We start from the raw sequence: 14,181 nt of genomic DNA on the forward strand, positions 1-14,181 counted from the left end.
ACCACTACGGCCCCGACCCTGACGCACCCCCCGGGAGGTTCTGCGCCGCAAAGCGCGCGACGCCCGCGCCGTCGCCGCCCGCGCCCTGCGGCGCCTGCCCGCTCAGCGGACTCGGCGCATGCGCCGCAGGGGCACTGGCAGCGGCGCCCGAGGCCGCCTGCGCCTGCGCCTGCGCCTGCGCCTGCCGCTGCTGCTGCTGCTGCGCCTGCGCCTGCTTGTACAGCTGCACAGCAAGCCCATTGATCTGCTCCTGACTCAGGTGCGAGGCCGCGAGCGTCATCGCCAGCTGCTGCTGCAGCGCATGCAGGTTCGGCGGCGCCGCATTCACCGCGGGCGCCGGCGGGCTGCCCAGGTGCGCGCCGCCCGCGGGACGCACACCCGCCGTGCCGGCACCGCTCGGCATCGTCTGCAGGCCCATCGGCGCCGAAAATGCGAGCGATGGCGAGCCCGGGTTGGGACTCGCCTCGCCGAAGCCCAGCGGCCGCGCATCCATCGCACCCGGCGGGCGGCCCATACGCAGCGCCTGCGACTGCGGCGACGNGGCCAGCCCGCACAAACGGCAGTGTGCCTGGCATGCCGGCGCTGGCCGCAGCGGCCATAGCCACATGGGACGTGGGCTTCGACGCACCCAGCCCCTGGTTCGCGGCGAGCGCCGCCAAGTACGGCTGCGCCGGCACGGGCGACGGCGACCCCTGCGCTGGCGGACTCGGACGCGGCAGGGCCATCTGCGCGGCATGGGGCGTGCTGCCGGCCGGCGACTTGGCCGGCGGCGGCGTCGCTGTGAGGACCGGCGCCTTGCGCTGCTCGTCGGCGGCCTGCGCCTGCGTCTGCACGATCGGTCGGCGCTGCGGCGCCTGCGGCTGCTGCATCTGCTGCTGCGCCTGCTGCGCCAGCGCCAGCTGTGAGGCCCGCTGCTGCTCAAAGAACTGGCGCAGCGCCGCCTGATCGCGCTCCGCCTTGAGCAGGCTCAGCGCCTGGGGCGTCGGCGTGGCCAGCGACTTGGACTGCCCATGCGTATCGTGGGCGCCCAGGGCCGCGCGCTTCGTGTTGGCATTCGCGGTCGCCGCGGCCGCGGCCTGGCGCTGCGCCTGCTCGCGGCGCTTGGCCGTCTTGCGCATGATCTCCAGGAGGTGCTGGCGGTGTTTGCGTGCATCCTTGCCGTCGGGCCGCTGCTCCCGCTGCTCGTTCGCGAGCCACTTGCACCGCTCATAGCAGTCCCACGCCGTGCGCCGCTCGGCGGCGCGCACCCACCGCGCCGAATTGAAAATGTCCGCAATGAGTGCCCAGTGCTCCTGGTAGTGCTTCGCGAGCGCCTGCAGAAAGGCGTCGTCGTCCGAGGTCCACGACAGCTGCGCAATGCGCGCTTCCGGGTTCGCTGGCGCGGCCGGCGCGCCCAGGGGCGACGCGTGGTCGCGCGCCGGCTTGCCCGCCTTGCGCGCAAACAGCAGCGAGCCGGGCGGCACGGCCCACGGCGACGCGCCCCCCGGCTCGGCGCCGCGCTCCGCCACGTCCGCGGCGCCGAGCGTGTAGTCGCTCACGCTGTGCCAGTGCCCGTTGGCACGGTGGTTCGCAGGATCGAGCGTGCTCACAAGCGCGGGCTTGGCGTCCAGCAGGCGCGAAACGTGCACGAGACGCGACATGGACGCCCCCGCCACCTCGTCGCGCCGCTTGGGCGCCGTGCCGTCCTCTGGTGTCGCTGCGGGCGGCGCATACTGCGGCAGCTCGGGAAACAGACGCCCAAAGTCGAGGTCCTGGGCGTCCAGCGTGCCGTCGAGCCGCATCAAGGCCTGGCTCGTCTGGGGGTCCAGATTCTGCAAGAGCGCCCAAGGCGATACGCTCGTGGCGGTCATATCAAGCCCAAAGATGGGCGCACGGATGGCCGTCATGAGCGCGAGCGGCAGCCTGTCGGCCAGCGTCACTTGCTGGTCCGCGTCTTTGCGCAGCGGCGCCGACTCGGAAGGCGCTTCCGACTCGGCATGGGTGAGCGTTGGCCCCGACCGAGGCTCGCTCTCGGCGTCAGCGTCGCCCTCGGCACGGGCATCGCCGTCGGCATGTGCCTCGCCCTCCGCATGGACCTCGCCGTCGGCGTCCGACTCGCCATGGGCGACAGACTCTCCATCGGCATGGGCCTCACCATCCGCAGGTGCCTCGGCCGGCGCTTCCGAGGCTTCTGCCTCGGCCACCACGTCGGCGCCCGACTCGTCCATCTCCATGGGCGGCCGATCCGCCGCCGGCTCGTCCAGCTCCATCGCCCACGCGCGGCGTCGGCCGCGCTGCACACACAAGGCTGCGCGCTCTTCCGGCGTAGCGCGGTGCCACTGGGCCACCTGGTGCACGAGCTCATAGGCCATCGCCAGCTTCCACTTGCGCTCTTCGCGAAAATCTGTCTGGAGCCAGCGCATCTCCTCGAGCATAAAGTCCCAGTGTGTCTTGCGCTCCATCGGCCCACGGCTGCGCTTCGGCTGGCGGAAGCTCCAGAGGCCCGCCTGCTTCAGTTCATCGATACGGGCCATGGCCTTGATAAACTTTTGCTCGGTAAACGCCACTTTCCAGTCGCGTGTCAGCAGGCACTTGTTCGCCTTGCGTACGAGACTCGCGCTCGACGCCGCTCGCACACGCACACTCCAGCGCGCAAGGTCCGCGGACGCCGGCGCCGTCTTTGCGCCCGGCTTGCCGCTCGCCGCGCCTTTGGGCGCGCGGCGCGCGCGGTGGTGAATCGAGCCGCCGCCCATGCCGATGCCCGTGAGCCGCCGCGTAGGATCCGACGGCAGCGGCCGCAGCGACGACGCATACGTCACAGACAGCGGATTGGGCGCGAGCACCTGCAGCGCCAGGGGCGCCATCGGGTTCGGAAGCGCCTGCTCGTACTCCATCGCCGGCCACGGCATCGGCGACGGCGGCAGGCGCGTCGTGCCACGCGACGGCCGCGCCCTGGGTGGCTGACGCACCGGCTCCGCAGGCGCACTGCCCTCGCGATCGGGCTGGAGATGCGCCGCGGCCTGCGCCCGAAGCGCCTGCGCGGCTGCTGCGACGCGCTCCGCGAGGTCCGCGGCGCCGCGCGGTAACGCGTGCGCCTCTACGCCAGGGTCCGTCTCCGCCACCGCGGGCAGCCCGGATGGCACATGGGCGGCGCCGGCGGGATCACCCTCACTGGCGTGCAGGAGGAAGAGCAGGTGACGCAGCTCGGCGCGATGACCCCGGGCTAGCGTGCTGCGGTCAATATGCGTCACGTACCTCTGCTGGTCCCTGCACTGCGAGATGCACTCACTGCGCAGCTCATCGAGCGTGAGGCGGCTGGACGATGCTTCCACGTCGCGTGTCGTCGCCGTGCCCACATCCACCGCCATGCTGGCGCCGTCGACCACGTCGCCGACGCTGCCCGCCTGCGCGCCCTTTTGCAAAAACATGTTACATGGTCTACTGGGTACATATAGCAGAAAAGGCACGTGCCTACCAGGCCCGCCCTACCACTCCACCCCGGGCGGGCCGGCGTGGTGCGGCTCGAGGTGCTCCGTGACGACGCCGGTGAGCACGGTGACGTCGTCGTTCTTGCCACCGACGTAGTAGATACCCTCCTCATTAGCATGATACTGGAATGGGCTTACGATTCCGCGCGGGTCTTCCATGACGCCGCGTGCCCGCTCGCACAGCGCGCGGGCCACGGCATGCGGCAGGTCAGGGTCGTGCTCGAGGTCGGCGCCGGGGCGACTGTCCAGCACCTCGAGCACAGTCTCGAGAATGTCGTCGTCAAACAGGTTGTCAAAGAGGCCATCGCTGGCCATAAGGACCACGTCGCCGGGCTGCACCTTGAGGCCCCAGATACCCGCGTCGTGCCGGGGACTGTCGAAGTCGGGGTTCTCGGGGCTCGCATCGTACGAGTGGATGTAGCGGCTCATCTTCTCGTTCACGTCCGGCAGGTCGAGGTCCTCGGCGCCGTCGGGGATCGTGCCGTCGCGGTGCATGCACAGCGCACTCGCGAGCGTGACACTTTCCACCGTCGCGTCCATCATACCGAGCTGTACCGGGTAGTTGAAGCTGTGCTGCTGCTCGGCGCTGCGGAAGATGAGCTCCTTGTCGCGGATCAGCACAAGGACGCAGTCGCCCATATTCGCTACGCGCAGCTCGTCGCCGCGCAGCACGGCGAGGAGCGCGGTGGCGCTGCCCAGAATGCCCTCGCGCTTTGACGCACGCACACAGCGCTCCCACGCCACCTGCATGATCTGGACGGGGTCGCAGTTGAACCACGCGGTGAGCGCCTCGCTTGTGTCTCCCGCCCAGGCGTGGAGCTGCCGCTCGTCGAGCTTGCTGAGCTCGTCATGGCAGAAATGCATGAGCAGCCGCGAAAACAGCGCAGGATCTGCATGGGCATTCGACGCCCATCCACCGACGCCGTCGGCAATGCCCAGTGCATCATCCTTGAGAAAATAGGCGTCCTCGCCGACCTGGCCGCTCTGGAGCCGCGTCTTGACGATACGCCCGTGGTATCGGATGGTCGACTGCAGGCCTTTGCCGTGCAGGTACGAGAGCGACGACGGCAGCTGCGGCTCTTCGACGTCGTCCTCCGCGTCGGCAGGGCGGGCGGGCGGGTCGGCCGGTGTGCCCATGAGAAAGTCGGCGAGCGGCGCAAACATGGTCCGTGTGCGTGATTCGGCCTTGCGCTGCGGTGGCCGGTTGGCCCGTGGTTTGGGGATCCCATACACGGCTGCATTAAACATGAACGAGGTAGACTGAATCCCCAAGCTCCCGCGGTGGTACGTGCGTCGGCACGGCCCCGCCAGCGAGGCCGCCGACCTAGGTATCGGAGATAGGCGCTGCAGGGCGTCCTGGTGGGGCCGAACGCTCGCTGAGGAGGCCGCGCACGGGTACGCTTCCCTCGCTGCACAGAGTGTCCATGTGCCTATGCATGTGCGTGGTGTATGCGCCCGCATTCACAACGGCCCGCAACGGCGTGGCGGCGAACAAAAAATGACGGTTTGACGTCCACCACCACGGGCGTGCGCGATGGGAATGAATATATAGAGCACCTGCCTGAATACTGGCAGTGAAGGCGAGGTGCCGGAGTGGTTATCGGGAACGCCTAGAACTTCTCGTTCTACGCCGAAGCGGCGGCAAGCGTTTGGTCTCTGACCGCACAGGTTCGAATCCTGTTCTCGTCGATCTTTTTTTGCCCCTCCACCATGGGCTCCGGCACCGCGCTCCTCTTGATCGATGTGCAGCACGATTTTGTCCGTGGCTCCCGTACGTTGTGCCGGCTCACGCGACAGTGGCCGTACCAGGCGCACCTGAGCTCGTCCCCCGTTTGTGCGACCTGGTGCAGCAGCCGTGGGACATGATCATCGCCACGCAGGACGCACACCCCCCGAACCATGTGTCGTTCGCGTCGACGCACGGCGCCGAGCCGCTCGAGCTGCGCGAGATTCCGCACCCCTTCGAGGCGGGTCGCACGCTCTCCCAGCGCCTGTGGCCCGTCCACTGCGTGGCTGGCACGCCCGGCGCCGCGCTCGATCCCACGCTACAGAAGGCGCTCGATGCGTGCAGCGCGCCCGTGCATTATGTACAGAAAGGCTGCGATCCGCGCTGGGACTGCTACTCGGCCTTTGCTGGCGACCAGTATGTACAGTTCACCGAGCTGGCCGCGCTTCTGCATCGCGCGTCGCCGCGCATTCACACGGTCGTGATCGGCGGCCTCGCCACCGACTACTGTGTGCGCGCCACGGCGATCGATGCGGCCAAGTTTGGATTTCACACGGTGGTCCTACAGAACTGTGTGGCGGGCGTCGCAGCGGATACAACAGAGCAGGCGTGGGCGGCGATGCAGGCCTACGGTGTCGTTTCGGCCCTCGATGCGCCCTCGTCGCGCGCCGCCTGAAGCGTCGTATCCCCCGGCGCGTCGCACAGAGGCTCGGTCTCTGCGTCTGCGTAGCGCTTGGACCAGCGCTGGCGCGGCGAGAGGAGCGCCGTCGACACGTCCCATACGAATACAAAAAAGATATAGAGGATTGCCAGTGCCAATACAGCGAGCAGGACGATGCCGAGCACTGCACGGGGGATGCCCCATATGTTCACCTTGGTCGTGAGCACCAAGCACAGAATCCACGCAGCGAGGCGGAAGCACGTTAGCACGATCATGACCATATTGCCCTTCTTGTCACAGGCCGGACGGCATGCGATCAGCACCCCGAGGAGCAGCACGTCCACGATGAGGAGGCCCAGCGACTGCCGCAGGCCATAGTCGTGCTTTTGGGGAATCGCAACAAAGCATGCACGCAGAAACGCACACAGGAGCATCACGGCCCAGAACCACCAGTACCGCGGGCGGTACGGGTGCGACGGAGAGCCATAGTGGATGGCCGCCGAATCGGCGCGGTACGGCGACGTATTCTTGTAGTACAGGGTGCGCGGCCCATGGCGGCGCACCTGCTGCCACTGCTGGAGCCCGACGGTGGCCCAGATGGCAGCGAGTGCGGCGCACAGGAGCGCGGCGCCGAAGTGCGAGACCCAGCCGTTGCTGTGCACGAACTGGAAGAGCGCAAACGTGGTGATGGGCGGCGACGCACATTCGAGCGCGCGCAGCAGCATGGGGCGGAGCCACGCGTCGAAGCCATGCCGCATGGCCGCCGGGCATGGCGCGCCGTACCACCACACACACACTGGGACGAGCAACAGGCCACACGCGAGGAGCACGGCCAGGACGAGCAGCCACGACACGGCGACGGTAAGGAACGCGCTGTAGGGCGACAGCGGAATGGCCTCCAGGTAGAAGAACGCGCCAGCCTGGCTAAATGGCTCCATGGGCAGCGCCCACACGACGTTGGCGCGTGGCGAGCCGGGGTCCATCTCGCCGCCGGCGCCCGTGTTTGGCGCGTACAGTGTGCGCGGCGACAGCACGTGGTCGAACTGCGGGAGGCCATCCAGCGTGCCGAGCTTCGCGCTCTTGTCCATGTTGAGCATCTCGGACGGGTAGTAGTTGGCCAGGCGGCTGTACTGGGCCTCCATGAGCCCCGCGAACATGAGGTCCACGTCCGTGCTGCCGGTCGCCTCGCGCGTCTTGAGGATCGACGTCTGCACGGGCTCGATGGCCACGAGGCCGACGGCCCATGCGAGGCAGAGAGAAAAAGCGTGGACGACGCGTGGCGCGATATTGGTGAGCATGGACACCCATGCGACCGACTGCATCGTCGCGACGATATCGACGACGCGCCACTGCAGCGCGGACAGCGAGTCGGTCCAGGCGGTCGCGGCGGCGGCGGTGGCCGTCGCAGCGATGGCCAGTGCGCCGGTGCTCCATGTGATTTCGGGGAGCTGCACGGTGCGGCTGTTGGAGAGAGAGAGCTGCGCGCAGCCCATCTGCTGCTTCGTGTCCTGCTCGGTGAGATTGAGCACGGCGAGCGCCTCGATATCCGGCACATTGAAGGCGATCGTAGGCACCTTTGACGCGAAGCTGGGCGGCACAGCGACCGTGCCACTGCCTGTAAAGTTGTACGAGGGGATGGGGCACAGGGCGCCACCCATGATGGTGCACAGGTCGAGATCCATCCCGACAAAGTTTTCGCCGTAGATGTACAGCGTCAAGGACACATCCAAGTTCGCCTTGCTTTCCAACGACGAGACCTCGAGCGAGAAGCTGAACTCCTGCTGGTTCCCGTCGTACTTGAGGTCGAGCGCGGATATGAGGACGGGGCCCGGCACCGAGCAGTACGCCGTGTTCTGCGAGTAGAGCGTTCGGTTCTTCACGTCAATCGACGCCGCGTCTACCGAGAAGCCGGCACATAGGAAGAATAGCAGCCACCAGAGGCCGATGCGCGCCGCACGACACACTGGCGGCGCACGCCGCCGCATCCAGAGCCACGGTGGTGATCCGAGCGTGAACGCGGCTGCATGCTGACAAAGCCACGTGGGCCCTGCTGGCACCACGGCGCGGCGCTGCTGCGCCTCGCCCCGTCTTCTTACGTCTCGTCGATTCACTGCGGCGGGTCTCCTACTCCAGTCACCATGCAAGACGCTGGCGAAGCTTCTACGCCTATGGCGGACCCCTTCCCGAGCCTGGGTGAGCCCGTGAGTGCGGCGCCTGCGCCCTCACAGGCGCGGCGCGAGGCGCGCCCGGATGTGTCGTCGGAAGATGCCTTCCCGACGCTGGGCGCCTCGTCGGCGCGCGGCATGCGCGCCGCGCCGACCGCGTGGGTGAGCCCGGTGCCGGTGATCCAGCGTGTGGTGCACCAGGCGACCGTCTCGCTGCGCCTCTCGGACGAGCAGCTCGCGAAGCTGAACACGGTCCTGCCCCGGGTGCAGGCCAAGTGCCCGACGGTGAAGCTGGAGGCGAGCACGACGCGCAAGACGGGCTACACGACCTTTATCTTCAAGGGCGCGAACGAGGCGGCCGTGCAGCTCGCGAAGAAGGAGCTCACCGTGCAGCTTGCGCGCCGCGTCACCGGGACGGTGCTGGTGCCGGCGTCGCTGCGCGCGCATGTGATCGGTGCGGGCGGCAAGAACATCAAGCGCATCACGGAACAGACGGGCGTGCGCATCCATGTGCCGCCGCGCTCGGGCGACGCTGCGGCCGAGGAGGCGGACGACCCGCTGCTCGGCGAGCAGATGGAGATCACGATCGAGGGCGACGAGGTCCATGTCCAGGAGGCCCAGGCGCTGATCCAGGCGATTGTGGCGGAGCGCACGTCGAAGCTCTCGCAGTCGCTCGCGCACATCGAGCCGGAGTACTACCCCTTCCTCGCCGGCGTACGGGGCGCGCGCGTCGAGGCGCTGGCCGCGAACGAGGGGCGCGGCGAGGTCACGATCAAGGTCCCGCCGCCGCACCACCGTCATGCGCCGATCCTCGTGCACGGCGAGCGCGCCTCTGTCGGCGCCGTCGTGGACGCGATCGAGTCGCAGGTGCGCGACATGCGCGCGTCGTTCCACACGCTCTCGCTCACGATCCCCAAGCGGCAGCACGTGTGTCTCGTGGGCGACGGCGCCGCGGACATTCTTGCCGCGACGCAGTGCAGCGTGGAGCTGCCGCCCGTGCACGATGCGTCCGAGTCCGTGACGATCCGCGGCCCGCAGGCGCAGCTGCCGCTCGCGCTGACCGCGGCGCTCGAGCGCGCGAACGCCATCACCGTCAAAGTCGTCGACGTCGGCGCGCTGCACGCCGGTGCGGACGCGCAGCATGCGCGGTACCTCGTGCAGTGGCTCGGTGGACGTGCGCCGCGGGCCGAGGGCGTGCAGGTCTTTATGCCCACGGCCACCGCCCTCGACGCGGGGCGCGCGCATGTGGATGTCGTCGGCAAGGACGCAGAGGCTGTCGCGCGTGTGCACCGCGAGCTCGAGGAGCTCGTGCGCCCGCTCGACCCGAGTGCGCTGCGTGTCGCGGACCTCGATCCGCTCGCGCACGACCTGGTCGCGGGCAAGCGCGGGCAGAACCTCAAGGCGTACGAGGCGCGCGGCGTCGACGTGCTTGTGCCGCCGGAGCACTCGGGCCGCTCGGACGTGCTGCTGGTGCACCGCGGTGCGGCGGCGGAGCGCGCGGCCGTGCTGGAGGCCGTGCTGCAAGAGCTCGCGGCGGCGGCGGCGCCGGCCGCCGATCTGCAGACGGCGCATGTGTCGATTCCTGCGAAGCACCACGCCGCGCTCCTCGACCGCACGGTGCTGAATGCGCTGATGGGCGAGGACCGCATACAGGTGACGGCCGGCCGCCACGGCCCCGTGCCGGCGGGCGTGGACGCCCGCACGAACGACTCGGTCGTTGTGCGTGGCGCGCCGGCGGCCGTGGAGCGCGTCGTTGCGCGCCTGCAGCAGATGGCTGCGGACGCTGAGCAGGACAGCATGGAGAGCAGCTTTGTCGACGAGCTGCGCGTGCCGGGCGCGTATGTGCCGCGCCTGATTGGCCGTGGCGGCGCGGCCGTGGCGAAGCTGCGCGACGAGCTGGGCGTGCGTGTCGACTTCCCCGATGCCGACGACAAGGCGCGTGCGAAGCAGGTGCCGATTGTGCTCACGGGCCGCAAGGCGTGCGTGACCGAGGCCAAGGCGCGTCTGGCCGCGCAGGTGCAGCGCCTCGCGGACGAGACCACGGTGCGGCTGCGCGTGCCGAGCGAGATGCACGGCGCGCTGATCGGCCCCGGCGGCAAGTACGTGTCGCGTTTGCAGGACAAGTACGGCGTGCGCATCGTGTTCCCCCGCGGCGACGAGGCGCAGGCGGGCGACGAGGTGAGTGTGCGCGGCGGCAAGCGCGGCGTCGCGGAGGCGCAGGCCGAGCTGCTCGAGCTCCTCGCGTACGAGCAGGAGCGCAGCCAGGCGGAGGAGCTGGCCGTGCCGCAGCGCGCCGTCGCGCGCATCCTCGGCCGCTCCGGCGCCACGATCAACCAGCTGCGCCTCGAGAGCGGTGCGGAGATTGACGTCGAGCGCGAGGCGGGCGCGGGCGAGCAGGCGGTGCTGCGCCTGCGCGGCTCGCGCGCGGCCATCGAGGCGGCGCGCGCGGCGATCCTCGACCTGGTCGCGGCCGTGGAGCGGGAGGCGGAGCTGCAGCTCGACATCCCGTCGCGGTTCCACGCGCAGCTGATCGGGCAGGGCGGGCAGCACCTGCGCGACCTGATTGTGCGCGCGGGCGGCCCCTCCGAGCCGCGTGCGCAGGCGCAGATGGTGCGCTTCGCGCGCGACCGGAGCGACGCGGTCACCGTGCGGGCCGAGCAGGGTGTGGCGCAGCGCATTGCCGAGCTCCTGCAGAGCGAGGCGCGCGCGCTGGCCGAGCGGGTCGTGCATGGCGCCGTGGTGCCGCCGCGCCTGCATGGCCAGCTCGTTGCGCGCGGTGGGCGCCGCAACTCGCCGTGGCAGCAGGAGCACGGCGTGCAGATCGTGCTGCCCAACTGGCGCGAGTATGCGGAGCTCGAGGCGCCTGCGAACGCGACGGACCTGGTGGACGCGGACCCCGCGCACATCGTCAAGGTGCTGGGTGGCCGCGAGAGTGTCCCGCAGGTCCTCCAGGCCATTGACGCGCTCGTGGCAGCCGACGCGCAGCGCCGCCGCCCCCGGGCGCCGCGGGCCGCGCGCGTCGACGACGCGGACGACGACGAATAGTCATGTGATCGCACCTAGGCTATCTGATAGAGCTCGCTGCCTGTTGCACGTCCGCGATGCTGCGCCCGGCGTCGTCGTCGCCCGGGGCGCTTGTGCCGCCGTCTACGCCGCCGCGGCTTGCGCGTACGGCGAGTGCGCCTGCGGCGCCACCCATGCACGAGGCGATGCTCTCGTGGAGCCAGCAGATTGACGCGGTCGTCGAAGAGACGCCGCTCGTGGCGCTGCAGGCCAACCATACGAAGGCGCGCGAGCACACGCGCACGCTGCTGCAGCTGTACGTGGCCGTGTTTGTGCTCGCGCTCGCTGTGTCGCTCGACTCGATGTCGTTCAATCTATACCTCAACGATGCGTGCAGCGAGTTCGGCGCGCTCTCGAGCGTCGGCACGATCATGATTGTGCAGCAGCTCATGCGCGCCGTCTCCAAGCTCCCGCTCGCGAAGCTGGCGGACCTGGCGGGGCGCGTCTGGACGCTGGCCTTTGTCGTGGCGATGTACGCCGCCGGCTACGCCCTCATGGCGCGCGCCTCGACGCTCCTGCATCTCGCGGTCGGCGCCGTTGTCCAGTCGCTCGGGGCCACCGGCGTGTGTGTGCTCCAGTCGATCATCATCGCAGATACCTCGTCCGTGCAGTGGCGCGGCTTCCTGATCGGCCTCGTGAACCTGCCGTACCTCCTCAACTTTGCGCTCGCGGGCCCGTGGGTCGACGTCACGCTGCGCGCGGGCGGCTGGCGCCTCGGCCTCGCGCTCTGGACAGCGATCGTGCCGCTCGCGGCCCTGCCGCTCTTTCTCCTCATCGTCGTGGGCCACCGCCGCGCGCGCCGCCTGCAGGCGCCGCCGCCGCGCCGCGCGCGCGACGTGCTGCGCGAGATGGACGTGGTCGGCACGCTCCTGCTCTCTGTATCGCTCACGCTCCTGCTCCTCCCGCTCTCGCTGCATGGCCCCCAGGCGCTCGGCGACCCCGCCCAGCTCACGCGGTACGAGACCCTGCTCGGTCTCGTGCTGCTGGCCGGGCTGCTGTGGTGGGAGTCGTCTACGCCCACGCCGCTGCTCCCGCGCGCGGCGCTGCGCCACTTCACCGTCGTCGCCCTGTGCGTGGTCGCCGCCCTCGACTTTGCCGGCTTCTACCTCAGCTGGACGTACCTGGCCCCGTTCATCCAGGTGCTCAAGGACTGGGACTCGGCGCGCACCGCCTACTTTGTCACCGCGCAAAACGTCACATCCACCCTCACAGGCGTCGTCGTGGGGTGCTGCATGGCGTACACGCGCCGCTTGAAGCGCTACCTCGTCGTCGGCTACCTGGTGCGCCTCGCCGGCGTCGCGCTCATGCTCCGCTACCGCTCGCTCGGCCACTCGGCGCTAGCGCTGCTCGCGTGCCAGGTCCTCCAGGGCCTCGGCGGCGGCGCGCTGGCCCTCTCGACGCAGGTCGGCGCGCAGGTCGCCGTTGAGCCTGCCGAGGTGCCCGTCATTACGGCGTTCGAGCTGCTCACGACGGAGCTGGGCGCGGCGCTCGGCTCCGCGCTCGCGAGCGCCGCCGTGACAGCGACGCTGCCCACCGCCTTGCGCACGCACCTCCCGAGCCTCTCGCCCGCGACGCGCGCGGAGATCCAGGGCAGCCTCCATGCCGCGCTCGCATACCCCCCCGGCTCGCCGGAACGCCTGGGTATCGCGCACGCGTGGGTCGACGTGATGCGCCGGCTGTGCCAGCTGTCCCTGCTGATCCAGCTGCCCGCGCTCGTGCTCACCTTCCTCGTGCCCGACCTCGACTTGCACGGCCACGCACGGGAGCACCGCTTGAGCACGGCGCATGCACTGCCGCCCTGGCGCACCACGACCCCGACGCGGCGAATCGCGCGCCCGTGATACCCATAGTCATGCATACCACGCCCACGCGCCCGGCCCGGCCACGAGGATGTGCGCGTGCGCATCGCGGCGCACCGCACTCGTCGGCGCCGCGTCCCAGCCGACGAGCTCCTGCACAGCCTCGCCCTGCACCGCGTACGGCAGGCCGTCGCCCGTGGCGATCAGCGCGCCCTGCGCGTCCACCCACACATCCGTGACGCCTGCGTCGCTCCGCGACCACGCGTCGAGCGGCGTCGCCGGCGCCCGCGCATCGAACATCGCCACGAGCCCGTGGCGGCTGCCGACCAGCACATGCGTCTCGTACGCACACAGCGCCGAGACACCGCCGGCAGGCGCAGGCAGCGTGCACGCCCACGCCTCCTGTGGCGCGGCACGCACGTCCCATGCATGCACGCCATGGGCACCGCCAGCGAGCAGCGCGCCAGCGGGCGCCTCGGGCGTCCAGCCGGCCGCGCCGTACGCCGCGAGCGCTGTCACAGGCTCGTCACGCTCCCACTGCTGCACCGCCGCGCCGCGCCCCACGTCCCACACACGCACGGTGTGGTCGGCACTCCCGGTGGCGACGTGGCGCCCGCGCCCCAGGATCGCGCTGCCCACAATCGCGCGTGTATGCCCCTCGAGGATGCGTGGGCACGAGCCATCGATGGCCGAAAAGACGCGCGCGCGCATATCCAGCGAGGTCGACAGAAGCACCTCGCCACTGGGGAAGAAGCGCACGCTCGTTACGTCGCCCACATGCCCCGCGCACGCGATGCTCGGCACGGCCGGCGCGCTGGCCCCGCCGTGCCACTCGCCCACATACAGATGCCCATCCGCGCCACCGACCGCCCACCGCTCGGTGCCAGCGGCCGATCCCTGCAGGTCGATGACCGTCGGCGCCTGGGCGCCCGCCTCCCACGCACGCTGCACGCGCGGCACATGCACCTGCGTGGACATCTCGACATCGCCTTCCACAGACACGCCCCACACGTCCGGCTTCGCCGTCGCCTGCACATGCCATGTGGCGGCGCGGCCGGGCGTCGCCGCGAGGATCGCGCCTGTCCTGCCGCGCTCACACCGTAGTGTGCCGTGCACACTGCGCGGCGCCACATACGCGCTCACCCACACATCCTCCGCATCAACAGTCTGCGTCTGCACATCGCGCAGCACGTCGGCGACGGTCGGCTGCACGGCCAGCCAGGGACGCCGACGCACACCCATCGGTGAAGCCTGGGCGTGCCTGGTCGGCCTCCACGGCGGCGCGGCATCCACGTGCGCT

The 14,181-nt window shown here is 70.0% G+C and overlaps 7 protein-coding genes across 7 annotated transcripts; 3 read left to right on the plus strand and 4 right to left on the minus strand.

Moving 5' to 3' along the window:
- Positions 1-4: 4 nt before the first annotated feature.
- MSY001_2462 (uncharacterized protein) lies at positions 5-2,873 on the minus strand (the record flags this gene model as incomplete). Its single annotated transcript, XM_018884316.1, has 2 exons — positions 5-529; positions 555-2,873. 2 exons carry the CDS (start codon positions 2,871-2,873, stop codon positions 5-7), a joined length of 2,844 nt encoding a protein of 947 aa, XP_018740988.1.
- A 591-nt stretch (positions 2,874-3,464) lies between these two features.
- On the minus strand, positions 3,465-4,631 carry MSY001_2463 (uncharacterized protein; the record flags this gene model as incomplete). Its single annotated transcript, XM_018884317.1, is given in 2 exon segments — positions 3,465-3,590; positions 3,606-4,631. 2 exon segments carry the CDS (start codon positions 4,629-4,631, stop codon positions 3,465-3,467), a joined length of 1,152 nt encoding a protein of 383 aa, XP_018740989.1.
- A 546-nt stretch (positions 4,632-5,177) lies between these two features.
- MSY001_2464 (uncharacterized protein) lies at positions 5,178-5,869 on the plus strand (the record flags this gene model as incomplete). Its single annotated transcript, XM_018884318.1, has 2 exons — positions 5,178-5,225; positions 5,318-5,869. The coding sequence occupies 2 exons, from the start codon at positions 5,178-5,180 to the stop codon at positions 5,867-5,869; spliced, it is 600 nt and encodes a 199-aa protein (XP_018740990.1).
- A 279-nt stretch (positions 5,870-6,148) lies between these two features.
- On the minus strand, positions 6,149-7,839 carry MSY001_2465 (uncharacterized protein; the record flags this gene model as incomplete). Its single annotated transcript, XM_018884319.1, has 2 exons — positions 6,149-6,216; positions 6,279-7,839. The coding sequence occupies 2 exons, from the start codon at positions 7,837-7,839 to the stop codon at positions 6,149-6,151; spliced, it is 1,629 nt and encodes a 542-aa protein (XP_018740991.1).
- A 153-nt stretch (positions 7,840-7,992) lies between these two features.
- On the plus strand, positions 7,993-11,064 carry MSY001_2466 (uncharacterized protein; the record flags this gene model as incomplete). The annotated part of the gene is made up of 2 exons (XM_018884321.1): positions 7,993-8,055; positions 8,083-11,064. The coding sequence occupies 2 exons, from the start codon at positions 7,993-7,995 to the stop codon at positions 11,062-11,064; spliced, it is 3,045 nt and encodes a 1,014-aa protein (XP_018740992.1).
- A 56-nt stretch (positions 11,065-11,120) lies between these two features.
- On the plus strand, positions 11,121-12,858 carry MSY001_2467 (uncharacterized protein; the record flags this gene model as incomplete). The annotated part of the gene is made up of 2 exons (XM_018884322.1): positions 11,121-12,769; positions 12,849-12,858. The coding sequence occupies 2 exons, from the start codon at positions 11,121-11,123 to the stop codon at positions 12,856-12,858; spliced, it is 1,659 nt and encodes a 552-aa protein (XP_018740993.1).
- A 74-nt stretch (positions 12,859-12,932) lies between these two features.
- On the minus strand, positions 12,933-14,123 carry MSY001_2468 (uncharacterized protein; the record flags this gene model as incomplete). The annotated part of the gene is given in 2 exon segments (XM_018884323.1): positions 12,933-13,998; positions 14,017-14,123. 2 exon segments carry the CDS (start codon positions 14,121-14,123, stop codon positions 12,933-12,935), a joined length of 1,173 nt encoding a protein of 390 aa, XP_018740994.1.
- Positions 14,124-14,181: the final 58 nt, after the last annotated feature.

This window comes from Malassezia sympodialis, genomic scaffold (assembly GCF_000349305.1).
Source record: "Malassezia sympodialis ATCC 42132 genomic scaffold, msy_sf_11, whole genome shotgun sequence".
NCBI classification, from domain to species: domain Eukaryota; kingdom Fungi; phylum Basidiomycota; class Malasseziomycetes; order Malasseziales; family Malasseziaceae; genus Malassezia; species Malassezia sympodialis.